The 25652-nt window shown below is 50.4% G+C and overlaps 2 protein-coding genes across 18 annotated transcripts in view; one reads left to right on the top strand and one right to left on the bottom strand.

Moving 5' to 3' along the window:
• Nucleotides 1-24458, top strand: TREH (trehalase). Of its 2 annotated transcripts, XM_074400696.1 has the most exons (16): nucleotides 1-149; nucleotides 17307-17407; nucleotides 17551-17695; nucleotides 17777-17864; nucleotides 19063-19163; nucleotides 19301-19393; nucleotides 19522-19638; nucleotides 19749-19871; nucleotides 20117-20166; nucleotides 20301-20495; nucleotides 21032-21112; nucleotides 21680-21897; nucleotides 22147-22258; nucleotides 22608-22720; nucleotides 22964-23017; nucleotides 23261-23476. In XM_074400696.1, exons 1-16 carry the CDS (start codon nucleotides 61-63, stop codon nucleotides 23411-23413), a joined length of 1833 nt encoding a protein of 610 aa, XP_074256797.1. In that variant the 5' UTR covers nucleotides 1-60; the 3' UTR covers nucleotides 23414-23476. The 2 variants fall into 2 exon arrangements, with proteins under 2 accessions (XP_074256797.1, XP_003923673.1); XM_003923624.3 differs by lacking the exon at nucleotides 21032-21112 and having other exon boundaries at nucleotides 23261-24458.
• PHLDB1 (pleckstrin homology like domain family B member 1) overlaps nucleotides 24414-25652 on the bottom strand; it is a 52797-nt gene continuing 51558 nt past the window's right edge. For all 16 annotated transcript variants that reach the window (XM_074400693.1, XM_074400694.1, XM_074400690.1 and 13 more), the window contains one exon: nucleotides 24414-25018. In XM_074400693.1, coding sequence (XP_074256794.1) covers nucleotides 24878-25018 — 141 coding nt within the window. In that variant the 3' untranslated portion in view covers nucleotides 24414-24877. The remainder of the gene's footprint in view (nucleotides 25019-25652) is intronic.

Raw genomic sequence — 25652 nt, 5'->3', positions numbered from 1 at the left:
TGTGCCCAGCAAGCCCAAGGTTCCTGGGCTTGCTCAGTCATAGTGACAGCCACCACCACCATGCCAGGGAGGACCTGGGAGCTGTGCCTGCTGCTGCTGCTGGAGCTGGGGCTGAGGTCCCAGGAGGCCCTACCCCCACCCTGTGAGAGGTTAGAGGTGTGGGGAGGGCAGTGGGGGAAGATGGCAATAAGAGCGAGGCTGGGATGAGATCTCAAGCTTAGGGGTCAGCACTTCAGAGGGGAAGAAAGGTAATACAAAGGAAGGAAAGAGTAGGGAAGAGAAGAAAATGAGGATTCCTGTGTAGCAGACTCTTCTGTGCTGGGCACTGGACCTGCAGTCCTTTTTTTGTTAGAGTCTTTTTCTGTTGTCCAGGTGGAATGCAGCGGCACCATCTCTACTCACGGCAGCCTAGACTTCCTGGGTTCAAGAGATTTTGCTGCCTCTGCCTCCTGAGTAGCTGGGATCACAAGAGTGCACTACCATAACTAGCTAATTTTTTTGGTATTTTTAGTAGAGATGGGGTTTCACCATGTTGGCCAGGCTGGCCTCAAAACTCCTGACCTCAAGTGATCCACTTGCATCGGCCTCCCATAGTGCTAGGATTACAAGCGTGAGCCACTGTGTCTGGCCAGGACCTGTAGTCCTGACACCAGGTGCAGCTGCCTGAGCCTGGCCTGAGCTCCAAGAACCTGCTGACCGAAGCCGACTCTCCCTCCCTCTCCTCCTCCACACTGCTCCTCGAGCTATGCAGGCTTCTCAGGATTGTTCTAGCAAACTTTCTGCTCCAGCTTCCTAGCCTGGGTATGAGAGGCGGCCTAAGGGCCTGAACACGGCACCCCGGCACCCCGGCTTAAGCCCTGACCGTAAAACTCTCTCTGTGACCCAGGGCAGGTCAAAGCTCTTTCCTGAGCCTGAGTTTCCATCACCAGGGACAGAGATGAGCCAGCCTGTCCTGCCTCCTGGACTCAGGCAATGTCCACCCTTCATTCCACATGGATTTATGGAGCTGTGGCCACATCAGTCACTTTACCAGCTCCTGCAAGAACAATAATAAGAGAAGCAAAACAGGAGCAGAAGCGCAGTGTGAAGTAGAGCGAAGTCAGGGACCCGCTGGTGCGGGTGAGCGGAGGGTGTGTTAGTGAGGATGGGGAGGAAAGGTGTCTCTGAGGAGGTGACGTGTAAGCAGAATTGCGGCAGGAACCACCGCTGAGCTGATCTTGGAGAGGACAGTCCAGGCACAGAAATGGCCGTGCAGAGGCCCTGAGGCGCTGTTCAGGGATTGGGAAGACGGCCTGTGTGACTAGGGCAGAGTGGGAACAGGTCCACGGAGAGCGGGGCTCCAGGCAAGAGGGTCAGGTCTGGGCTTGGGCTTCGGTGCCAGGACTAGGGACGGAGAGAAGGGGGTCAATAGGGGTGTGTGTTACAGGGAGGGCTGACGGTGCTTGCCCATGACAACTGTGGAGTATAAAGGGGAAAAGTGTGCCTGGGATAATTAATAGCTTTTGTCCCGAGCAATTGTAACGAGGACTTCAGAGAAGCTGGGTGCTCCAGTGTTTTTTCAAGCATCAGGCTGTTTGCCAAATGTAGGAGATGACTTTCTGGTGTTCCCTAAGACCAGCCTCAGGCCAGTGACTTACTAATACTTCCCAAATGGTTATAGCATGATTATGGTTTCTTATAGTGAAAGGATACATATGAAAGCCATCAAGTAAAATATTGCAGGGCCCAGTCCAGGAGAAAATCAGCTCAATCTTCCCGTTTTTCCTCTCCCGATGGATTTCTATGGACAGCACTTGGTTTTTCCAGCAGTGGTGTGTGACAGCACACGTGAAGTACTGCCAACCCAGGAAGCTGACCTGAGTGTTGGTGTCCAGTGTTTTTACTGGGGGCCACCGACAGAAGCGTGGACTACCCATGTGGCTGACCTCAGTCACTCACTCTCCAGGTCTCCAGAGGTCAAACTGATACTGGGTGGTCAAAGGCCCCTGCCACAAATCACATTATTAGCATCAAATATCTGGCATGGCCCAAGGCCCCAGAAAAACAAAGACTTACCAGGCAGCATATTTCAGTAATTTAAATCTGATCTCTCAGGGCTGGTCACAGGCCAGAACTTTCTCTGAAATGTGCAGGGTCTGAACGCGGCAGACCTGCTGAGTCAGTCGGTTCACGCACAAGCCACTTCTCCACTTCTTATAAAATGCAGAATTTGTTTTGTCTTTGTCTTGGGTTTCTCCAAGGTAACCTCTAAGTTCTTGGAATCTCTCAAGTCATAGAAGTGTCTTTGTTATTCATAGTGGCCCCTGATTGCTTTTTTTTTTTTTTTTTTTTTTTGAGACAGAGTCTAGCTCTATTGCCCAGGCTGGAATGCAGTGGTGAGATCTTGGCTCACTGCAACTTCTGCCAACAGGGTTCAAGTGATTCTCCTGCCTCAGCCTCCCAAGTAGCTGCAGCTATAGGCACACACCACTATGCCCGGCTAATTTTTGTATTTTTAGTAGACATGGAGTTTTTCCATGTTGGTCAGGCTGGTGTCAAACTCCTGACCTCAAGTGATCCTCCCACCTCGGCCTCCCAAAGTGCTGGGATTACAGGCGTGAGCCACCATGCCAGAGGCATTTTTGTATTCTCTCAGTCTCACTGTAGTGCCCATCAGGGCTTTAGCAGGTGCTTTTGGTACCACAGTGCAGGAGCAGAGGTTGTGATTCCACTGACCAGAATCTAAGCCTGGCCCATCTTTTACTTTCAGTTTGGCTATTAGAGATAAACATCGATAGGGATTGTATATTCGCTTTTCTTCTAAGTAGTATGCATTTCCTTATGCACAAGGGTTAACTCCCCAAAAGTTAGATATCAATCATCTCTAAGTTCCTTTGGTCACTTTTTTTTTTTTTTGAGACGAAGTTACCCAGGCTGGAGCGCAATGGCGCGATCTTGGCTCACCACAACCTCCGCCTCCTGGGTTCAGGCAATTCTCCTGCCTCAGCCTCCTGAGTAGCTGGGATTACAGGCATGCGCCACCATGCCCAGCTCATTTTTTGTATTTTTTTTTTTTTTTGAGACGGAGTTTCGCTCTTGTTAACCCAGGCTGGAGTGCAATGGCATGATCTCGGCTCACCGCAACCTCCGCCTCCTGGGTTCAGGCAATTCTCCTGCCTCAGCCTCCTGAGTAGCTGGGATTACAGGCACGCGCCACCATGCCCAGCTAATTTTTTGTATTTTTAGTAGAGACGGGGTTTCACCATGTTGACCAGGCTGGTCTCGATCTCTTGACCTCGTGATCTACCCGCCTCGGCCTCCCAAAGTGCTGGGATTACAGGCTTGAGCCACCGCGCCCGGCCATTTTTTGTATTTTTAGTAGAGATGGGGTTTCACCATGTTGACCAGGATGATCTCGATCTCTTGACCTCGTGGTCCACCCACCTCGGCCTCCCAAAGTGCTGGGATTACAGGCTTGAGCCACCACGCCCGGCCCCTTTGGTCACTTTTACCTCCCATAACTGATTGCAGTATGACTGCACTTCATACCATGGGTGACCCTGTAGCCACTCAAGAATGAAAGGTTTCTCATCCTCTGCCCTTTCATCTTCTCTTTTCCCAACCCACATGTTTCAGTGAGTCAGAGTCATTCTAGTAAATCCACATTTTCTGACACAAACTGCAATACTGCAGTTTAATCCTGGCACTAACCATCGGGAGTTAGTGCAGAATCCACACCCAGGTTCAGGGCACAGTCCTGAGTGAGACGGCCTTACCTCTGACACCAGCCACAAGTTCAGAGGTCTCCAGGCCACCTGCCCTTCTAACCAAGTGACTATAAATTTAGGGGTTCCCATAACCCTTTCAGATTTGATAATTTGCTAGAACAACTCACAGGACTCAGAAAAGCTTATGGTTATACTTAGGGATATAGCTTTATTATAAGAATACAAGCCAGGGTCAGCCAAATGAAGGGCCACATGGGGCAAGGTCTAGAGGGGCCTGAATGCAGAGCTTCTGTGTCCTTTCCCCCTGGACCAGGATGTTTCCCCTCCTGGCTCATCAATGTGTTCACCAACCAGGACTTGGTATTTTTTTGTTTTATTTGTTTGTTTGTTGACACAAGGTCTCACTCTGGGCTCACTCCAGCCCAGGCTGGAGTGCAGTGGTGCAATCTCAAATCACTGCAACCTCTGCCTTCCAGGTTCAACCAATTCTCGTGTCTTAGCCTCCTAAGTAGCTGAGATTACAGGCATGTACCATGATGCCCCGCTAATTTTTGGCATTTTTAGTAGAGACAAGGTTTGTTTGGTTTTTTTTTACCATGTTGGTCAAGCTGGTCTCAAACTCCTGGCCTCAAGTGATCCATCTGCCTCAACCTCCCAAACTGTTGGGATTATAGGCAAGAGCCACTGTGCTCAGCCTACCAACCAGGACTTTGGAGTCCAGAGTTTTTATTGGGGTTTTATGACATAGACACGATTGATTGAATCATTAATCATGTAATTCAACTCGATCTCCAGCCCCTTCCCCTCCCTGAAGGTTTAGAAGTTGGGCTGATATCATGTGGACTAAAGCCCCAACCCTCTAAACACATGCTTGGCCTTTCTGGAATGGCTTGCCTTCATGTGGAGTCATCTTGTTAGCTGAAGCTGTCTAGGAACCCAGCATAAGTCATCTTATTAACAAAAGCTATCAGGAGCCTGTGCAACATGGCAAAACCCCATATTTACAAAAAATAAAAAACTAGCCAGATGTGGTGGCCCACATCTGCAGTTCCAGCTATTTAGGAGGCCAAGGTAGGAGGATCAACTGAGCCTAAAGGTTGAGGCTGCAGTGAGCCATGACTGCACCACTGCACTCCACCCTGGGAGACAGAGGTCCCTGATTGCTTTTTTTTTTTTTTTTTTTTTAAGACGGAGTCTAGCTCTGTCACCCAGGCTGGGGAGTGCAATGGAGAGATCTTGGCTCACTGCAACTTCTGCCTCCCAGGTTCAAGTGATTCTCCTGCCTCAGCCTCCCCGGTAGCTGGTACTACAGGCATGCACCACCACTCCCAGCTGATTTTCGTATTTTTAGTAGAGATGGGGTTTCTCCATGTTGGTCAGGCTGGTGTCAAACTCCCGACCTCAAGTGATCCGCCTGCCTCAGCCTCCCAAAATGCTGGGATTACAGGCGTGAGCCACTGCAGAAGGAAATTCTGTCTCAAAAAAAAAGAAAAAAAAGAATATAAAAATGCAAGAGTCAATGGGATTAAAGTGAAACTTTGGATGAAAAGTTGAATGTTGGACCAGGCACAGTGGCTCATGCCTGTAATGCCAGCACTTTGGGTGGCTGAGGCAGGCAGATCAACTGAGCTTGGGAGTTCAAGACCAGCCTGACCAACATGGTAAAACCCCATCTTACTAAAAATACAACATTAGCTGGGTGTGGTGGTGCATGCCTTTAATTCCAGCTACTCAGGAGGCTGAGGCAGGAGAATCTCCTGAACCTGGGAGGCAGAGGTTGCAATGAGCCAAGATTGTGCCACTGCACTCCAGCCTGGACAACAAGAGCGAAAGTCTGTCTCAAGAAAAAGAAAGAAGGAAAGAAAAGTTGAATGTTTAAACAATCTTTATGTGAAGCAGTTGCCTTTCCTTCAGCTGAATGTTTTATGGGAATGGATATTATGTCTGACTGGGAAACAGTTCCGCTACCTAGCATTGTAAAACCAAAACCTGCTGGTGTTGTCTTAATGGGGGCACAGATAAGAATCCGAGGTTGATGGGATTAAAGGGAATGTTTGGGGAAAAATGGTATGCACTTCAACAGGTTTTATGTGGAGTGGTTGCCTCTCTTCTACCTGAATATGTTACAGGGATGGATATTGTATCTGACCAGGAAATATTTCCACTACCTAGTATTGTAAAACAGAAGGCATGGAAATCCACTCATCAAGCAATATTTTAAAAAAAATTTTTTTTAGAGGTGGGGTTTCACCATGTTGGTCAGGTTGGTCTCGAACTCTTGACCTAGTGATCCACCTGCCTCAGCCTTTCAAAGTACTGAGATTACAGGCATGAGCCACTGTGCCCAGCCATCAAGCAATATTGATTGGACATTCCAAAAGGGACAAATAAGATTGCCCAAGTCCACACAGATTACTAGCCTTCTCTGGACGTTAGACTGGACTTTACAGCAAAAGCCTTAGAGCACCTCCTGGCCTGACTGCTGAGACTTTGAACTAGAGAATTTCCATGTGAGAGGTAATTATTAGCTTGCTATCAGACATTATTTGAAATTGCCCCTATGACTGAAGGATATAAGATAATCTTGAAATTAGAAATACCTCTAATATCTTGGGTGATGTTGGAGAAATGCTCTCAGAGAGTGGGCAGGGCCCAGAAGAGTTCCTTAATGAAATGGAAATGGCTGGATGCAGGAACAAGCTCCCAGGGGAATGCAGAGTTACTCAGTATATTCAAGAGCAGGTAGACCGTGTTCCCCTAGGACTGACTTTGGATCCACTCAAGGAGTTGTTAGATTCTATTGCCAATAGGACAGTGACCTACTGACAGCTCTCGATTGACCAACAAAGAGCTCTTTGGTTTATGGATGGCAGTCCCAAGGTGAATGAACAGACTACTGTTTGGAAGGTTGTCATTCTGTTCAAAGAAGGCAAAACAAATCAGCTCTGTGGGCTGAGCTGCATACTGTTTAGGTTCTTACTAACTCTTGGACCGTGGCCAATGGCCTGGCCATATGGTGAGGCAGAAGGACAATGGGAACCTTGTCTATATGGAAATCGCAACAGGAATCTTAGAGTGCATTAAAGCAGCATATGTTGATGTCCATTAGAAGAACCCCTTTCCCGGGTCAGAAAGTAAGTGGGGCAGCAAGCAGGCATCCCTTGAGGTGGCCACCTGTGTTCATGAAATGAATGGACATTGGGAGGCACCAGCCACGCAGAGGGGCTGAATTTAGACCTAGTCATCTTGTTCCCCCCGAGGCACAAAATGCCAGTATGTATTTTTCTGTCTACCAAAAAGAGGAAGACTGCACATGGCTGTGGAAGATTACCTTGGAGGGAAGGCCCTGCATGTAGCTGGCAAGGTGAGCTGATGCTGGTAGGCCTGGAGGCCACAGATGGGTCCTGACAAGAGCAGACACTGATTCTGAACTGGGCTTTGCATGACCAGTGGTAGATGCAAATGCCCAAAATACTGACACTGTCAAAGGATCAGAACAAAAGATACTCCACCAATTTGAACCACTGAGTTACATTTCTTCAGATCAAGAAACACTTTCATCTTCAGAGTACTGGTTCAATAGAGAATTGGAATGTGCAGTTGAAACGTGCTATCTAAAACAGCAGGGAATAAGGGTATGAAAGGCTGGCTTACATGCCTAGGCGAGTATGTGCTCACACTCAACGTAAGGGGGCAATTCTTCCCATGTGGTATGACTATACCATTTCCTTTCTTCCCCACATTAACTAAGCTTTCCTTTTTCCAGCTGATTCAGTGGTTCCAGTAAATCCCAGTGGCCCCAGGACTGCAGATACATAGGATAAGGGTAGTTTACACACCACAGTTCCAGTGTTGTGATATTCTGTGGGTTTTCTGTGTGCTTACTATTACCAGTGAGTTTTGTACCATCAGGTGATTTCTCTCTTTCTTTCTTTCTTTTTTTTTTGAGACGGAGTTTCACTCTTGTTAGCCAGGCTGGAGTGCAATGGCGCAATCTCGGCTCACCACAACCTCTGCCTCCTGGGTTCAGGCAATTCTCCTGCCTCAACCTCCTGAGTAGCTGGGATTACAGGCACGTGCCACCATGCCCAGCTAATTTTTTTTTTTTTTTAATTTTTAGTAGAGACGGGGTTTCACCATGTTGACCAGGATGGTCTCGATCTCTTGACCTCGTGATCCACCCGCCTCGGCCTCCCAAAGTGCTGGGATTACAGGCTTGAGCCACCGCGCCCGGCCTCTTTTTTTTTTTTTTTTTTTTTTGAGGTGAAGTCTCACTCTGTCACCCAGGCCAGAGTGCAATGGTGCCATCACAGCTCACTGCAACCTCCATCTCCCAGGTTCAACTGATTCTCATGCCTCAGCCTCCCACGTAACTAGGATTACAAGCATGCCCCACCACGCCAAGCTAACTTTATGTATTTTTAGTAGAGACGGGGTTTCACCATGTTGGCCAGGCTGGTCTCAAACTCCTGTCCTCAAGTGATCCGCCTGCCTCAGCCTCCCAAATTGCTGGGATTATAGGCATGAGCCACTGCGTCCAGCAGTCATTAACTTTTTTTTGAGACAGGGTCTTACTCTGTCACCCAGGCTGAAGTGCAGTGGTGGGATCTCAGCTCACTGCAACCTCCATCTCCCCGGTTCAAAATTCTCCCACTTCAGCCTCCTGAGTAGCTGGGACTACAAGTGTGTGTCACCACACCTGGCTAATTTTTTTGTATATTTTGGTAGACACAAGATTTTACCACGTTGGTCAGGCTGGTCTCAGACTCCTCAAGTGTTCCTCCCACCTCAGTCTCCCAAAGTACTGGGATTACAGGCATGAGCCACCTCGCCCGGCCCAGGTGATTTCTCATTGTGCATTAACATCCTTTTCTTTCTGATTGAAGTACACTACATTTCTTGTAGGACAGGTCTGGTATTGATGACATCCTTCAGCTTTTGCTTGTCTGGGCAAGTCTTTTATTTCTCCTTCATGGTTGAAGGATATTCTCACCAGATATACTATTCTTCAGCACTTTAAATAGGTCATGCCATTCTCTCCTGGATGTAGGCTTTCCACTGAGAAGTCTGCTGCCAGACGTACAGGAACTCCATTGTATCTTATTTGTTTCATTACTCTTGCTGCTTTTAGGATCCGTTCCTTATCCTTGACCTTTGGGAGTTTGATTATTAAATGCCTTGAGGTAGACTTTTTTGGGTTAAATCTGCTTGGTGTTCTATAACCTTCTTGTTCTGGATATTGATATGTTTCTCTAGGTTTGGGAAGTTCTCTGTTATTATCCCTTTGAATAAACTTTCTGTCCCTATCTCTTTCTCTGCTTGCTCTTTAAGTCCAATAACTCTTAGATTTGCCATTTTGAGGCATTTTGATTATATTTTCTTTCTTTTTTTTTTTTTTTTTTTGAGACAAAGTTTTGCTCTTGTTACCCAGGCTGGAGTGCAATGGCGCGATCTCAGCTCACTGCAACCTCTGCCTCCTGGGTTCAAGCAATTCTCCTGCCTCAGCCTCCCGAGTAGCTGGGACTACAGGCTTGCGCCACCATGCCCAGCTAATTTTTGTATTTTTAGTAGAGATGGGGTTTCACCATGTTGGCCAGGATGGTCTCAATCTCTTAACCTCATGATCCACCTGCCTGGGCCTCCCAAAGTGCTGGGATTATAGGCGTGAGCCACCGCGCCCGGCCCATTTTGATTGTATTTTCTAAATCCCGTAGGCATGCTTGTATTTTATTCCTTTTTCTCTTGTCTTTTCTGATTGTGTATCTTCAAATAGCCTGTCTTCAAGCTCACTAATTCTTTCTTTTGCTTGATCAATTCTGCTGTTAAAGGACTCTGATGCATTCTTCAGTATGCCAATTGCATTTTTCAGCTCTAAGGTTTCTTGCTTGATTCTTTTCAATTATTTTAATCTCTTGGTTAAATTTATATGCTAGAATTCTGAATTAGGACTGCAAATACAAATGCAAGAGGCAGGAATTATTCGTAAGCAAGAAAATGTGACTATATTCTTAAACTTTTGGCCGGGCACAGTGGCTCACACCTATAATCCCAGCACTTCGGGAGGCCAAGGCTGGTGGATCACAAAGTCAGGAGTTTGAGACCAGCCTAGCCAACATGGCGAAACCCTGTCTCTTAATAGAAATACAAAATTAGCCGGGCGTGGTGGCACGCGCCTGTAATCCCAGTTACCCGGGAGGCTGAGTCAGGAGAATCGCTTGAACCTGAGAGGTGGAGGGTGCAGTGATCCACGATTGTGCCATTGCACTCCAGCCTGGGAGACAAGAGCAAGACTCTGTTTCAAAAAAATAATAATAAAATAAAATAAAAACAACTTTTATGTGAGAATTCTTAAGGGTCCGATGGGGCATGATGTACCTCCACCTCATCTAGCAAAAATGGGGCTAACAATGAATACAAATATATTGCCTACTGCTCAAGATAGCTTACTAGTTCTGTACCTATGTAAGCCTGCCCTATATGAATGAGAGTCAACTAAAGGAGACTACAAGTGTTTCTACCTGTTATCTGTATAAACACAGTGGCCTAACCCAATGTCCTTTCCAAAGGTGGGAAAGTTTGGGTATAAATTGAGAGTGAGGTGTAGTAGCTGGGAATAAATGGATAAATCAATGCATTAATACGAAATGCAATGAGGGAAGTACACTTTTACATTAATGCTTAGAAAAAGATCAGAGAAAGGTATTTCCTCTTAGTACAATTATACTTGATGCCTGAAAGGGGGAAGCCATATTTTTATCAAAGACCACTCCTGCTTTGGAACCCGACAAGATCAAAAAGACACCTGCAAGCCTGAGTGGCCTGATATGGGGAGACATTTTGTCATATGATCTGGTGATGAACTGGACTAATTATTAACATCAATGGGACTCTAGTAATGTGTGAACACCTTTTGACTTATTTTTCAGGTTATAGTTACTGAAGTGCAATATGATAAAACACTGGCATTGCTGGCAAGATTATAATACTAATATTCAGGGTCACATGTATTGGAAAATTGAGGTAAAAGCTTCCCATCTCCACTTCCACACTAGTTCCTGTAAATTTTTGGTATACTCATGTTGATATTATTTCTTTATCTGTTACAAAAATGCTATACCAAATGCAGTTGCTCGGGAAAGTATAATTGTTTTTGCTACAAGGGATCTATGGTTAAAGGCTAGATCTGTTGCATAATAAAAAGAGTTTGTCTGTTCTTTGACCCAGGTTCCTGGGATGTAACTTCTAAGCTCTTGGAATTTCTCAAATGATAGGTGTGTCTGTATTCATGGTGAGGCTTTAGATAGATTATACTAACTAGCTGACCCAGGACGAGGATTGGACATGCCAGAAAGACCAAACTGTGTGTTTGGAGAGGTAGGGTTTTGAGCCAAGTGATATCAGCCCGAACTCCCAATCTCTGGGTAGGGGAGTAGAACTGGATATTGATTTCTTTTCTCTTTTTTTTTGAGACTGAGTCTTACTCTGTTGTCCAGGTTAGAGTGCAGTGGCATGATCTTGGCTCACTGCAACCTCCACCTCCCTGGTTCAAGCAATTCTCATGCCTCAGCCTCCCAAGTAGCTGGGATTACAGGCGCCTGCCACTACGCCCAGCTAATTTTTTTTTTTTTTTTTTTTTTGAGACGGAGTTTCGCTCTTGTTACCCAGGCTGGAGTGCAATGGTGCGGTCTCGGCTCACCGCAACCTCCGCCTCCTGGGTTCAGGCAATTCTCCTGCCTCAGCCTCCTGAGTAGCTAGGATTACAGGCACGCACCACCATGCCCAGCTGATTTTTTGTATTTTTAGTAGAGACGGGGTTTCACCATGTTGACCAGGATGGTCTCGATCTCTTGACCTCGTGATCCACCCGCCTCGGCCTCCCAAAGTGCTGGGATTACAGGCTTGAGCCACCGCGCCCAGCCTAGCTAATTTTTTTGTACTTTCAGTAGAGACCATGTTTCACCATGTTGGCTGGTCTCGAACTCCTGACCTCAGGTGATCCACCTGCCTCAGCCTCTGGGATTACAGGTGTGAGCCACTGCACTCAGCCTGGAGATTGAGTTCTTTCTTTTTTTTAAATGTTTTTAATTTTGTTTTGTTTTGTTTTGTTTTTTAGAGGGAGTTTTACTCTTGTTGTCCAGGCTGGAATGCGATAGTGCAGTCTCGGCTCATCACAACCTCCGCCTCCTGAGTTTAAGAGATTCTCCTGCTCATCCTCCCGAGTAGCTAGGATTACAGGCATGTGCCACCATACCCAGCTAATTTTGTATTTTTAGTAGAGATGGGGTTTCTCCACGTTGATCAGACTGGTCTCAAACTCCCGACCTCAGGTGATCCACCAGCTTCAGCCTACCAAAGTGCTGGGATTACAGGCGTGAGCCACCGTGCCCAGTCAAGGTTTGCAAGTGTTTCGTTGAGGACTTTTGCATCGATATTCATTAGTGATACTGGCTTACAGTTTTTGTTTTTTTTTTTAATGTGTCTTCATCTGGTTTTGGTATCAGAGTAATACTGGCTTGGTAGAATGAGTTTGGAAGTATTTCCTCCTCCTCTAATATGTCTTTTTCTCAGAAAGCTTCTTGTTAAAAGTAAATTTGTAGGCCGGGTGTGGTGGCTCACACCTGCAATCCCAGCGCTTTGGGAAACCAAGGCAGCCGGATCATCTGAGGTCAGGAGTTGGAGACCAGCTTGGCCAACATGGTGAAACCTTGCCTCTACTAAAATACAAAAATTAGCCAGGTGTGGTGGCACATACCTGTAATCTCAGCTACTCGGGAGGCTGAGGCATGAGAATTGCTTGAACCTGGGAGGCAGAGGTTGTATGAGCTGAGATTGCACCACTGCACTCCAGCCTGGACATCAGAGTAAGACTCAGTCTCACAAAAATAAATAAATAAATAAATTTGTTAGGGATAAAAGGCTTGAAAGTAGAAAAAAAAAGTATTAATAAATTCAGCTTGTCCGTGATGGGGGGACCTATCTCCCTTAGAGCCTTTTCTATCTCATGGGCCAATGTTGATTCTACCATGTATACTGTGGCGATTTTGTATTAAAGGCCTGAGTGCAGTTAGGATACATGTTTTGTACCCGGAATGTGTGAGTTCCCCATACTGTGGTTAGATGGGTGGTCATCACACCTAGGTGTAGTTAGTTGGAGAATGCCAGAAGGCCTCCCATAGCCTTCCTTGTCTCAGCATGGGGCTGTTCCCAGGAGAATTTGGACATATCATGGGTTGTCTACTGCTTTAATATTATAAGAACCCCATTTGGGCTGGGCATGCTGACCCATGCTTGTAATCTCAATACTTTGGGAGGCCAAGCCAGGAGGATTATCACTTGAACCCAGGAGTTCAAGACCAGCCTGAGCAACATACTGAGACCCCGTCTCTACAAAAACTTGAAAAAAAATTAGCTGGGCATGCTGGCATGTGCCTGTCTGTAGTCCCAGCTACTCAGGAGGCTGAGGTGGGAGAATCACTTGGGCCTGGGAGAGCGAGGCTGCAGTGAGCTGTGACTGTACCACTGCCCTCCAGCCTGGGCGACAGAGCAAGCCCTTGTCTAAAAAAATTTTTTTAAACACATTTTTTTTTTCTATTCTGTTTAACAGTTTTTCATCCACAAAAACAAGAGTGATCTGCATTTGTGCATGGAGCTCACTGTGACAGGCGGTCTTGTCAGGCTGCTGCTGTGTTTCGTTCATTTTAACCGGAGACCTTTCTAAGCATTCAGTGATCAAGGTTTACAGTTACACAGTGATTAGTCTGCCAGGGGTTGTAAATCATACAACCCAAAGACCCCAAAATGAGAAGTTCCTGGAAATTCCTTCCCAAATGGTATCCTTTGTAGTAGATGTAACCTGAAAACTAAGAGTCAAAAGTCTCTCACACATGGCTAGAGTTACATTCACTTGTCAGCAATTAATGCAGCTCATCACTGTGTCATATGGCCAAATCTCAGAGCAGTGCCACTCAGGTTTGCAGGCTGCCATTTGACCTTGTCAGGTCCCAAAAGCAGGAGTCGTCTTGGCAAATGCATGACTTCCCCCTTGTCATGATTATACCAGGCATCTGGTATAATCATGCTAAGAAACAATCTTATTCTCTTATTTCTTTTTTTTTTTTTTTTTTTTTTTTGAGACGGCGTTTCGCTCTTGTTACCTAGGCTGGAGTGCAATGGCGCGATCTCGGCTCACCGCAACCTCCGCCTCCTGGGTTCAGGCAATTCTTCTGCCTCAGCCTCTTGAGTAGCTGGGATTACAGGCACGTGCCACCATGCCCAGCTAATGTTTTGTATTTTTAGTAGAGACGGGGTTTCACCATGTTGACCAGGATGGTCTCGATCTCTTGACCTCGTGATCCACCCGCCTCGGCCTCCCAAAGTGCTGGGATTACAAGCTTGAGCCACCGCGCCCGGCCCTTATTCTCTTATTTCAAGTCTCTCCAGGCACCAATGGGATACTGGATTTCCCTCATTGCATAACCTATTTACTCATTCCTTTGCACTCAGCCACTGTGTCTCTTCCTCACCATCTGTCATTGATTTTTTTTTTTTAATTTTAAGATGGAGCCTCACTCCATTGCCCAAGATGGAGTGCAGTGATGTGATATCAGCTCACTGCAACCTCTGCCTCCTGGGTTCAAGCAATTCTCCTGCCTCAGCCTCCCAAGTAGCTAGGATTACAGGCACCTATCACACCAACCTAATTTTTGTATTTTTAGTAGAAACAGCATTTTACCATGTTGGCCAGAATGGTCTCTAACTCCTGACCTCAAGTGATCCACCTACTTCAGCCTCCCAAAGTGCTGGGATTACTGGTGTGAGCCACTGTGCCTGGTGTTTTTGTTTGTTTTTTTTTTTGTTTTTGTTTTTGTTTTTGAGATGGAGTTTCGCTCTTGTTCGCTCTTTTTTTTTTTTTTGAGACCGTCTCACTCTGTCACCCAGGCTGGAGTGCAATGGCACAATCTCGGCTCACTGCAACCTCCGCCTCCTGGGTTCAGGCAATTCTCCTGCCTCAGCCTCCTGAGTAGCTGGGATTACAGGCACGTGCTACCATGCCCAGCTAATTTTTTGTATTTTTAGTAGAGACTGGGTTTCTCGATCTCTTGACCTCGTGATCCGCCCGCCTCAGCCTCCCAAAGTGCTGGGATTACAGGCTTGAGCCACCACGCCCGGCATTTTTTTTTTTTTTTTTTTTTTTTAAAGACAGAGTCTTGCTCTGTCTCCCAGGCTGGAGTACAGTGGCATGATCTCGGCCCATTGCAACCTCCGCCCCCTGGGTTCTCCTGCCTCAGCCTTCCAAGTAGCTGGGATTACAGGCATGTGCTACCATGCCTGCCTAATTTTTGTAATTTTAGTAGATGGGTTTCACCATATTAGCCAGGCTAGTCTTGAACTCCTGACCTCAAGTGATCCACCCGTCTCGGCTTCCCAAAGTTCTAGGATTACAGGTGTGAGCTGCCATGCCTGGCTAGAGCACACACTTTTGAAGGTGTGTAAGCCACCCCTTCATGCTTTTATCTCCCCAACTTCAGACAGCAAATGTTTCAACTGTCTGTTCCAATTCTCTACCAATGTGCTACTCTGAGGGTGTATGCAACACCATATGTGCATTTAAGGTGGTATCGCCTGGCCCATTGTTGGATACTAGGAGCTGTCAATTGTGTTCTTTGATCTGAAGAAATATAACTTGGTGGTCCACATTGGTACAGTATCTTCTGTTCTAATATAGCATCTTGCAGTATTTTGCACATTAGCATCTATAACCAGATATGCAAAGCCACTTTAATGTGCCCCTTAAGTTTCCATAGGGTAGGCTGGATGTGGTGGCGCATGCCTGTAATCCCAACACTTTGGGAGGCCAAGGTAGGTGGATCACAAGGTCAGGAGATTCAAGACCATCCCGGCTAACAAGGTGAAATCCCACCTCTACTAAAAATACAAAAAATTAGCCAGGCATGGTGGCACGTGCCTGTAGTCCCAGCTACCCAGGAGACTGAGCCAGGAAAATTGTTTGAACCCAGCAGGTGGAGGTTACAGTGAGACGAGATCACGCCACTTCACTCCATCCTGGGTGACAAAGTGAGACTCTGTCTCAAAAAAAAAAGAAAGAAAAAGAAAAAATTTCCATAGAGTTATACCCCAGGTGGGCCCCCCTTTAATAGTTCAGTTTTTCGTAGCCCATCTGCCAGGCCATTGGCTACTGCCACGAGTCAGTAAGAACCCAAACACAGGGGCTTTGACCATTCGAGTCTTCAAGTCTTCTTTTTTTTTTTTTTTTTTTTTTTTTTGAGACCGTCTCACTCTGTCACCCAGGCTAGAGTACAGTGGTGCAATCTCAGCTCACTGCAACCTCCATTTCCCGAGTTAAAGCGATTCTCCTGCCTCCGCCTCCTAAGTAGCTGAAACTACAGACACGTGCCACCATGCCCAGCTAACTTTTGTATTTTTAATAGAGACAGGGTTTCACCATGTTGGCCAGGATGGTCTCAATCTCCTGACCTCGTGATCTGCCCGCCTCGGCCTCCCAAAGTGCTGGGATTACAGGCGTGAGCCACCATACCCAGCCATCATTGGAGTCTTCTATTACTGCAAGGAAAACAGCTTGTAATTCAGTCCACTGAGCTGATTTTTTCTTACCTTCTTCAAAGATTTTCTATCCTCAGTCAGCGTGCAAAGGCCTTTCAAATAAGATACTGTCTGTCTATCCATAAACCAAGCAGCTTTTTCTTGTTCAACCAAGAGCTGTTCATAGGGCTTCTCCTATGTGGCACTAGGATCCATCAGCTCCTTGGTGTTTTCAAAGTTGGCCCTAGAGAGAAAGGGGCTTCTTGCTCATGAATACCATCAGCACCTCCTTGCATTTCCTGAGCAGCACTTTCCTGAATAAACCATTTCCATTTTATTCGGGAACTCTTCTGGGCACTGCCTTTGTCTCAGAGCGTTCCTCTGACATCGCCCAAGACATTACGGGTATTTCAGGTTTCAGGATGATTTTGCGTCCTGCAGTCATGGAGGCAGTTTCAGGAAACACCCAAGGGCCAGTTAGTAATTGTCTCTCAAATGGCCTCTACCATACACACTGCACCTGGAAACATCACCAATGAGTGCGTCTCACCTAAGAGAGCTGACCTATGTTTTGATTCAGCAGTTTAGGAACACACTTCGTGTAGACTCTAGAAAGGGACGTTTCAGAACCTCCCAGGCTTTTATCATAAGCCTTTCCAATCAAGTCTACACAGGGCCATTGTGCAGAGAATTGGCTGCAGCAGTATTACAGCTTCTAACACGTCACTGATTAAAGTGTTAACCTCCCTTTGTCCACTGGCTATTCTACACCATCTCAAATTAGCAACCAGTGTGGCCTCAGGCAGCTGGACAGGTACTTTACTGCACAAAGACGCTGCTTGTTCCCTCAGCTCTGTATGTCACTTCAACCCACAAACTCCTAACCCCCCCCGACCCCCTACCCCTGCAGAGCTTTTGTCCAGCTACAGAACATGCCTTGATCAGACTGCCGCAGACTCACAGACTCTAGCTTTCCCTTCTGCCTAATGCGGCGGTGGGGGGAGGTGACTTGACCTGCTCCCATCCCTATCTCTGCAGCGAGATTTACTGCCACGGGGAGCTCCTGCACCAAGTTCAAATGGCCAAGCTCTACCAGGATGACAAGGAGTTCGTGGACATGCCACTGTCTGTAGCTCCAGGTGAAGCACCTAGGGCTGAACCTCCTCTCCAAAGAACCTTCTCGCCAAAGAAGGCAGGGGGGCAAGACCAAGCAGAGAGGCCCCTGTGATCAGGGAGTGGCTTGTGACACCTTGCTGACTCCTCCCTGCTGCCCGCTCTCCAGAACAAGTCCTGCAGACCTTCACTGAGCTGTCCAGGGGCCACAATCACAGCATCCCCAGGGAGCAGCTGCAGGCGTTTGTCCAAGAACACTTCCAGGCCAAGGGGCAGGAGCTGCAGCCCTGGACCCCTGTAGACTGGAAAGACAGGTATGACTCTGGGCATGGAACAAGAGAGAGTCCCTTCCAACCGAGCTGCCTCCCTGAACGCTGTGGGGCTTGTTTTTCCAGCCCCCGGTTTCTGCAGAAGATTTCAGACGGCAAACTTCGTGCCTGGGCGGGGCAGCTGCACCAGCTCTGGAAGAAGCTGGGGAAGAAGGTATCAGTGTCCTGGGCCTGGCCAACGGGCCTGGAGAGAGGAATGTGCCTGGGGCCCACAGTGACTCCAGAGCACAGATCAGCTTTCCTTTCCTGAGAAACCAGTTCCTGGCCCCCCAGTCCTCAAATAGAAGCCCTCTAGAAAGAAATTCTGAGGGCTGAGCACCATGGCTCACGCCTGTAATCCCAGCACCCTGGGAGGCCGAAGTGAGCGGATCAGGAGGTCAGGAGATCAAGGCCAATCCGGCCAACATGGTGAAGCCCCATCTCTACTAAAAATACAAAAATTAACCAGACATGGTGACAGGCGCCTGTAGTCCCAGCTACTCGGGAGGCTGAGGCAGGAGAATCGATTGAACCTGGCAGGTGGAGATTGCAGTGAGCCGAGATCACGCCATTGAGCTCCATCCTGGCTACAGAGCAAGACTCCATCTCAAAAAACAAACAAACAAACAAACAAACAAACAGAAAACAAAACTTCTGAGGTCAGAAAGGTAGCATTTACTTCTAAAGCCTCACCTCCTCCAGGAAGCCTCCCCAGCCTCCCCAGGAAACCCCAGCCTGCCACCTCCAGGCTGCCCAGCACTGCCTCTGGCACCAGCGGGTAGATGTTCACAGCCTGCTGGGCTCTCTGCTTCCCTGAGCTCCTGGGCCAGGCCTCCGTCTCAGGAGGCATCAATGGTACTGCTGCGCGAGGCTGGGCCCTGTGCTCAGGCCCGTCCTGTTTGCTCATCCACATCCCCTCACCTGGGGAAAGGGTTCGAGGTTTCATCCCCACCTGGCTCAGAGAATGGGGGTGATGGATCAATCCTCTGGGCCTGGCTTGGTGGTGGCAGCAGGGATGGGGAGTAAAGGGGAAATGGAGGACTGGCACCCTCCTCATCCACCCAGCCTCCCCTGGGTCTTCATAATGACCACTGCTTGGTGGGCACCTGCCTGGTGCCTGGCTGAATGGTTGGGGCTTCTACCTAGCACCAAATCGAGCCAGGAATCCTGAGGCCAGCAGGTGAGAGATGAGGACCCCAAGGCTCCCAGCGGCCAGGCCTTGATCATACGGCTGAGCAGCAGTGGGGCCAGAGCTGAGCCTGACTGCCCGGCTCCAAAGCCTGTGGCTCCCAGGGCCTCAGATCCCCCAGCCACCTGAATACTCTGCTTCCATGGGGATTCTAGGCTCCCCTTGCCTTCTCTCCTGACTCCAGATGAAGCCGGAGGTTCTCAGCCACCCTGAGCGATTCTCTCTCATCTACTCAGACCATCCCTTCATTGTGCCTGGTGGTCGCTTTGTTGAGTTCTACTACTGGTGAGTACCCAGTTCCGAGAGGCCAGGGGGCCTGTGGGACTAGCAGTGGTGGAGAAACCCAGGGCAGGGTGCCCCACTGGCTGGTGTGTAGGGCAGAGGGAGGCAGTAGGGTGGTGCCTGAGCTGCCCTTTCCCCAGGGACTCCTACTGGGTCATGGAGGGTCTGCTCCTGTCAGAGATGGCTGAGACGGTGAAGGGCATGCTGCAGAACTTCCTGGACCTGGTGAAAACGTGAGAGGGGGCTGGGCACCTCCAGACTAGGTGGGGAGGAGAGGCAGGTGTTCCGCGAGCCTGGAGCTGAACTGCCTTGGTGCCAGTTGCTGGGCAGAGGACATCTCAGCAGGCATTCCCCTTGGCAGCTACGGGCATGTCCCCAATGGCGGGCGCGTGTACTACCTGCAGCGGAGCCAGCCCCCACTCTTGACCCTCATGATGGATCGCTACCTGACTCACACCAATGACACCGCCTTCCTACAGTGGGTACCGCCCTCCCCGTGCTGCTCTGCAGGCCCACCCACCCTTCGGACCTCTTGGGGCTGGGGATGGGCAGTGCGCCTGGGCTGACGTGCTGCCCGCTTCACTCCAGGGAGAACATTGAGACGCTAGCCTTGGAATTGGACTTTTGGATCAAGAACAGGACTGTCTCTGTGAGCGTGGGAGGAAAAAACTACCTCCTGAATCGCTATTATGTCCCTTACGGGGGACCCAGGTGAGGAACTGCAACAGCCCACCCCTCAATCTCTTACCTGCTCAGTCTGGTTTGAGCATCACAATGCTCTCGGCGGGAGGAGGAGTGACTTAGCCTGGCCTCTCAGATGGTGACATCAAGAGCCCTCTGCAATCCCAGGCTGTGTGGCCCAAGGGCAGCTAGATCAAGGTGGCTCAGCCTCCTCTTGACCACAGAGGGGCTTAGCAACTACCAGTGCCAGGCTGCCCACTTCCCCTCTTTGCCAGGCCGGAGTCCTACAGCAAAGACGCAGAGTTGGCCAACACCTTGCCGGAAGGTGAGCAGCGGCAGTGCAAGGGAGGGCTGGGGACAGGGCGGCTGCACACCTGCTGTGTCAGGCTCTGGTCCCCTGTCAACGGCTGCCTTATCCTGCAGCCAGGACTAACTGGGTTCCCTGCTCTGTCCTCACAGGAGACCGGGAGGCTCTATGGGCTGAGCTCAAGGCTGGGGCTGAGTCTGGCTGGGACTTCTCTTCACGCTGGCTCATCGGAGGCCCAAATCCCAACTCGCTTAGCAGCATCCGAACCAGCAAACTTGTGCCCGTTGACCTGAATGCCTTCCTATGTCAAGCAGAAGAGCTGATGAGCAACTTTTACTCCAGGCTGGGTGAGCACCGCGGGAGGGAAGGGGAATCAGAGAGCTTGGTTGCCTGCTGCAGGCTTGGCAATAGAACTGGAAGTAGGACCCTGGGGTGACAGACCTTCAGCAACCCAGCCTATCGAGCCCTACCCTAGTGGAAGCCTGATTGTGCACCTGACAAGAGGACGAATGGAGCCCACCCGAATCTCCTTCTTCCTCCCTTTTTTTTTTTTTTTGAGACGGAGTTTCGCTCTTGTTACCCAGGCTGGAGTGCAATGGCGCGATCTCGGCTCACCGCAACCTCCACCTCCTGGGTTCAGGCAATTCTCCTGCCTCAGTCTCCCGAGTAGCTGGGATTACAGGCACATGCCACCATGCCCGGCTAATTTTTTGTATTTTTAGTAGAGACGGGGTTTCACCCTGTTGACCGGGATGGTCTCGATCTCTCGACCTCGTGATCCACCCGCCTCGGCCTCCCAAAGTGCTGGGATTACAGGCTTGAGCCACCGCGCCCGGCCTTTTTTTTTTTTTTTTTGAGATGGAGTTTCACTCTTGTTGCCCAGGCTGGAAGGCAATGATGCGATCTCGGCTCACCGCAACCTCCACCTCCCAGATTCAAGCGATTCTCCTGCTTAGCCTCTCAGGTAGCTGGGATTACAGGCATGCGCCACCATACCCGGCCAATTTTTGTATTTTTAGTAGAGACGGGGTTTCACCACGTTGGTCAGGCTGGTCTCGAACTTCAGACCTCGAGATCCGCCTGCTTCGGCCTCCCAAAGTGCTGGAATTACAGGCCTGAGTCACTGCACCCGGCTCCCCTCCCTTTCTTACTGTAAGACTCCCTAGGGTCTGTGAGTGGAACCCTAGTCCACATATCCAAAATCCTTCGCTCCCTCTCCCTCAGACAGCTGCCCTTGACCCCCTGAGAGCTAGGGGAATCCACACAGCCAGTGCACTTGGGAGGATAGACCCTGGGGACAAATCAGCTCTAGTCATTCCTTGGGAGCAGGGCGGGGCCGTGTGCTCAGGAAATTCCAGGACCTACAGGCCTGAAATGTGCTGGGCTCCAGGTGGGCACATCCCCTCGGTCATCAGGGTGTCTCAGCTCTTGCAGAGAAACACAAAGGGAGGAGGCCAAGCTAGAGTCATGAAAGGTCTGGGGCCGGCACGCAGGGCCCCGGCTGCCAGGACTAAAGGCAGTGCTGCCCCAGGGAACGAATCCCAGGCCATGAAGTACAGAACGCTGCGGGAGCAACGCTTGGCCGCCCTGAACGCAGTCCTGTGGGATGAGAAGGCAGGTGCCTGGTTCGACTACGACCTTGAGAACAAGAAGAAGAACGGGGAGTTTTACCCATCCAACCTCACTCCACTCTGGGCCGGGTGTTTCTCTGACCCTGGCGTGGCGGACAAGGCTCTGAAATACCTGGAGGTGAGGACACAGCAGGTGGCTCTGACCCACTGCAGGCAGCACCGCCCCCTCCTGACCCTGAGCAGGACCTGCAGGGGAGGCCGCTGTGGTTGTGCCCCTTGTTCCAGCCTACGGATCCTGCTGAAGCCACCGGGGGGCAGCTGTGAGCCAAGAGAACGGCCAGGAAACCAAGAAAAGGGGCAGGAAGGGGACATCTGGCTTCCCAGTCCAGCCCCACCCACAGTCATAGGAATGTCTGGAATCTTCTAGGACAGCCAGATCCTGACTTACCAGTATGGAATCCCAACCTCTCTCCAGAAGACAGGCCAGCAGTGGGACTTCCCCAATGCCTGGGCCCCCCTGCAGGACCTGGTCATCAGAGGTAGGGAGGCAGAGCTGGGTATAGCCCAGGGCCCTCCCCAGGGTGGAGAGGTGGGCCTCCCAGGTGCTGGGGAGGCATGAACAAAAGACACAGGCCCCTTGTCCTCTCTCTTGCTCTGCTCTCCTGGTCTCCACTTGGCAAACATTTATGTCCACCCAACCTGTCCAATGCAATCAGTCCTATTCACCCTTCAAACTATGACCCTTAATTAAGGGCAATTTGGCCCATGGCCTCATGAAGGAGGTCTTAGGGCCAAGTCTCCTTCCCTCCTTGGAGAGAGTAGGGTGCAGCCTGTGCTCTGTCTGGGTTGGGGAATTGGAGGGTGAGTCCTGCCTGCGATGGGGTCTAGGCCTGGCCAAGGCAGCTTTACCTCGGGCCCAGGAAGTGGCTTTCCAGCTGGCTCAGAATTGGATCCGAACCAACTTTGATGTCTACTCGCAAAAGTCAGCCATGTATGAGAAGGTGAGCTGGTCCAAGCCCTCCCTGTGCCCCACAGGACGTCCCCGTGCTCAGGCTAGAGGGTCAGCTGTGGCAGGGCCCAGGGCCAGCAAAGCTGGGACAGTGGCAGCGCCTAGTGGCCACTCCTGGGCACTGCAGGGGCTGCTGGACAGACAGAGCAGCCCCAGGAGCTCTGGTTGTTTGTTGTCCCTGGGGTTGGGTGGGGTGGGGCAGTGCCTGACCTACAGACCACTCTCTTGTCCCCAGTATAACATCAGCAACGGTGGACAGCCCGGTGGGGGAGGGGAGTATGAAGTTCAGGTGAGCAGGCCTGGGGTGGGCTGGCCAACGTCCTACAGGGAACTCCTGGGCTCTGCTGCCCATGCCCCCGGCCCCACACCCCAGTGTGCTCACCTGCACATGGGCCAGGGGAGGAGCTGACTGGTGCTCCCTGGTGCTGCTGGGGCTCGGCAGGGCCACTGTCCCTGGGGAGAAAGCCCACAGCCCCCACCAAGTGTTTGGGGCTTTCCCAGAGACTTGGCCCCACTGCCTTGCCTTTCCCAGGAGGGCTTTGGCTGGACCAATGGCGTGGTCCTGATGCTGCTGGACCGCTATGGTGACCGGCTGACCTCAGGGGCCCAGCTGGCTTTCCTGGAGCCCCACTGCCTGGCAGCCGCCCTTTTACCCAGCCTCCTGCTCAGCCTCCTGCCACAGTGACAGCCCTCCTCACCTGACCCCAGCTCCTGCCCCATTAAACCTCTGCGCCAGTTCCTGCCTTCTCCTGCCTCTTCATGCCCTCCTGCCTCCCAGCCTGTCCTCTGATCAGAGTGAAGTGGGGGGCAGGGTCATGACCTGGAGGTCATGGGTTGGGGTCTACCTCCCTCCTGGAACCTTGAATAGGGTGGCAATCCTGCTCTGGGGGAAGACCTAGCCCTCCTGCCCCAGGTGCCCCTGTGCCATTCCCCACACCTCCCACCTTCCACACGCTTCTGTAGTCCAAAGGCTTTATTGTTCTGCTGAAATGCTTCCAAATACTGAAAACACCCAGCCTGGGCCCAGGCAACCAAGGGCTCAGTGCTGGGAAGGAGAGCAGGGGAAGTGGACTTAGTGTTAAGGCGTGAAGGGCAAGGCCAGACAGCTGGAGGCCTGGTCCTCCACTCTCCATTTCCATGACCCTCGGGAGGCTGAAGGAAGGGCGGCGGCACCACAGGGCCCTTCCCCTCTGTTGCATCCTCTCCTGCTCAGGCTTTCCCTCTAGGAGCATCCGAGCAACCCCCTTTCCCTGTACAGAAACTCAACCCTGTACAGAAACTCAACCCTGCACAGAATTCCAACCATAACCCTTCTAGCTTCCTCTCCCAAGAGCAACGCTCCTCCTCTGTTCCCTAGATCCCCCGGCTTCATCCCTTCTGGCTCTAAGCAAGGCACCAGTGGAAGGGAGAGGGCTGGACTGGGGGACTGGCAGGCTGTGCATCAGGGCTGAAGACACAGGCAGGGGGCAGGGAGCAGGTATTTGGTCCCTTCCCCCACCACGAGATGCCCAGAGGCCTGGGCTGGAGAGATGATGGCATGTACCTTCAGATGGCCCACAGCTGAAGCAGTGGGCTGGGCCACAGAGCGGCAGCAATTAGTATGTAACCGTGGCAATGAAGCAGTCGCTATGGTAACCACGGTGATGGGTCTGCAACTAGGGGATGGAGCTGGGACCTCAAGGATGATACTTGAGATCTCTGGCCCTTGAGCAAGGTAATAAAAAGTATAAGGGAAGGGAGAACAATGGGGCAGAGCGGGGTTTGAGAAGTGGGAAGTGGGCTGCCTGAGCTATCACCCCACTCTGGATGTGGCTCTGCTCAGCCTCCAAGGCCCCTGGCAAAGGGGTCTGAGGCAGGAGAGGATCTTTGGCAGCTTATGGTACCATAATTTGTCTTTTAGAAAAGAGAAAACAGGCTGGGGAGAGGTGTCAGGTCAGAGCTCTCTGTGACAGCTCCTCAGCCCTGGCTGGGCCCGGGGCAGGACCCTGAAGGATTACTGCAAGTTCTGGGCTCCGAGGAGGCAGCAGCCACCTCCACTTTTCTTCTTCTGGCTGGTTCTTCAGGAGGCCAGAGCCTAGAAACTCACAGGACCAAGCTCCTTATAGAATATTAAAGTCCCAGTTGTGCTCTGCCAGGAGGCCCATGGCAGTTAGTTCATGAACTGAGTGTAGCCCTCAGCCCCTGTGACGATGACATCCATCCAGATGCGCATGGCCTCTGCAGATGGGGCCACCATGTAGTACAGCCGGTCATGGGTCTTCACGCAGAAGGTGAGGGCTGGGTTCGGGCTCTGCCAAGGGAAGAGAGTTAGGTCTAAGATGGGGCTCACCCATGCCCAGGAATATTCTCACCTGCCTCCCTATCGGCCCTTTCCCTTCCCAGCCCCCAGGAAGCCTTGGAGCTTCAGGCTGAGTCCTAAATAGGCCCAGAGCCTAGTCCCCACCAGTCAATGTGAGCCAGGCTGAAATGTTCCCTTCTCACACCACAGCAGTCCTGGGCTCTCTAAGCTCCCTGGACCCTGATGGAGCTATACCCTGATAACGGGGGTACTGGTCCTTGGCACCTCCGGGTTCAAAAATGAGTATCAAGAGGATCAGACACAAAGGGCCGTTCCAATGAAGACCAGAGTTTCCTCTCAGAAAAACAGGGGCAGAGAGAAAAAGCTACAAGCAGGATGCTAGGCCCCAGGACCCCAGAGGAGCAGAGATCAGGGCTGGGGTGGGCACCAAAGGGTTGGTGGGAGGGAGGCTGACTTGCATTAGGGAAGTGGGCCCCAGCCTCAAATATCTCCTGTTTATCAATTTCTCCCTATCAAATCTAGTCGGCGAGGGTCCCCTCCACCCCTTCCGGCCATCCCTTCCGCATCGTCAGCACCCCATGGGGAGACACCCTGCTGTCATTTCCAGGAAAGGGAGACAAGGAGA

This window comes from Saimiri boliviensis, chromosome 6 (genome assembly GCF_048565385.1).
Source record: "Saimiri boliviensis isolate mSaiBol1 chromosome 6, mSaiBol1.pri, whole genome shotgun sequence".
Classification (NCBI taxonomy): Eukaryota; Metazoa; Chordata; class Mammalia; order Primates; family Cebidae; genus Saimiri; species Saimiri boliviensis.
This window is presented reverse-complemented; position numbering and strand designations above follow the sequence as displayed.

Coding starts and splice junctions, on each gene's coding strand:
- TREH (XM_074400696.1), top strand. CDS start 61: ATGCCAGGGAGGACCTGGGAGCTGTGCCTGCTGCTGCTGCTGGAGCTG. Junction 17,696..17,776: donor CCTGTAGACTGGAAAGACAG/GTATGACTCTGG, acceptor TTGTTTTTCCAG/CCCCCGGTTTCTGCAGAAGA. Junction 22,721..22,963: donor AGTCAGCCATGTATGAGAAG/GTGAGCTGGTCC, acceptor TCTTGTCCCCAG/TATAACATCAGCAACGGTGG.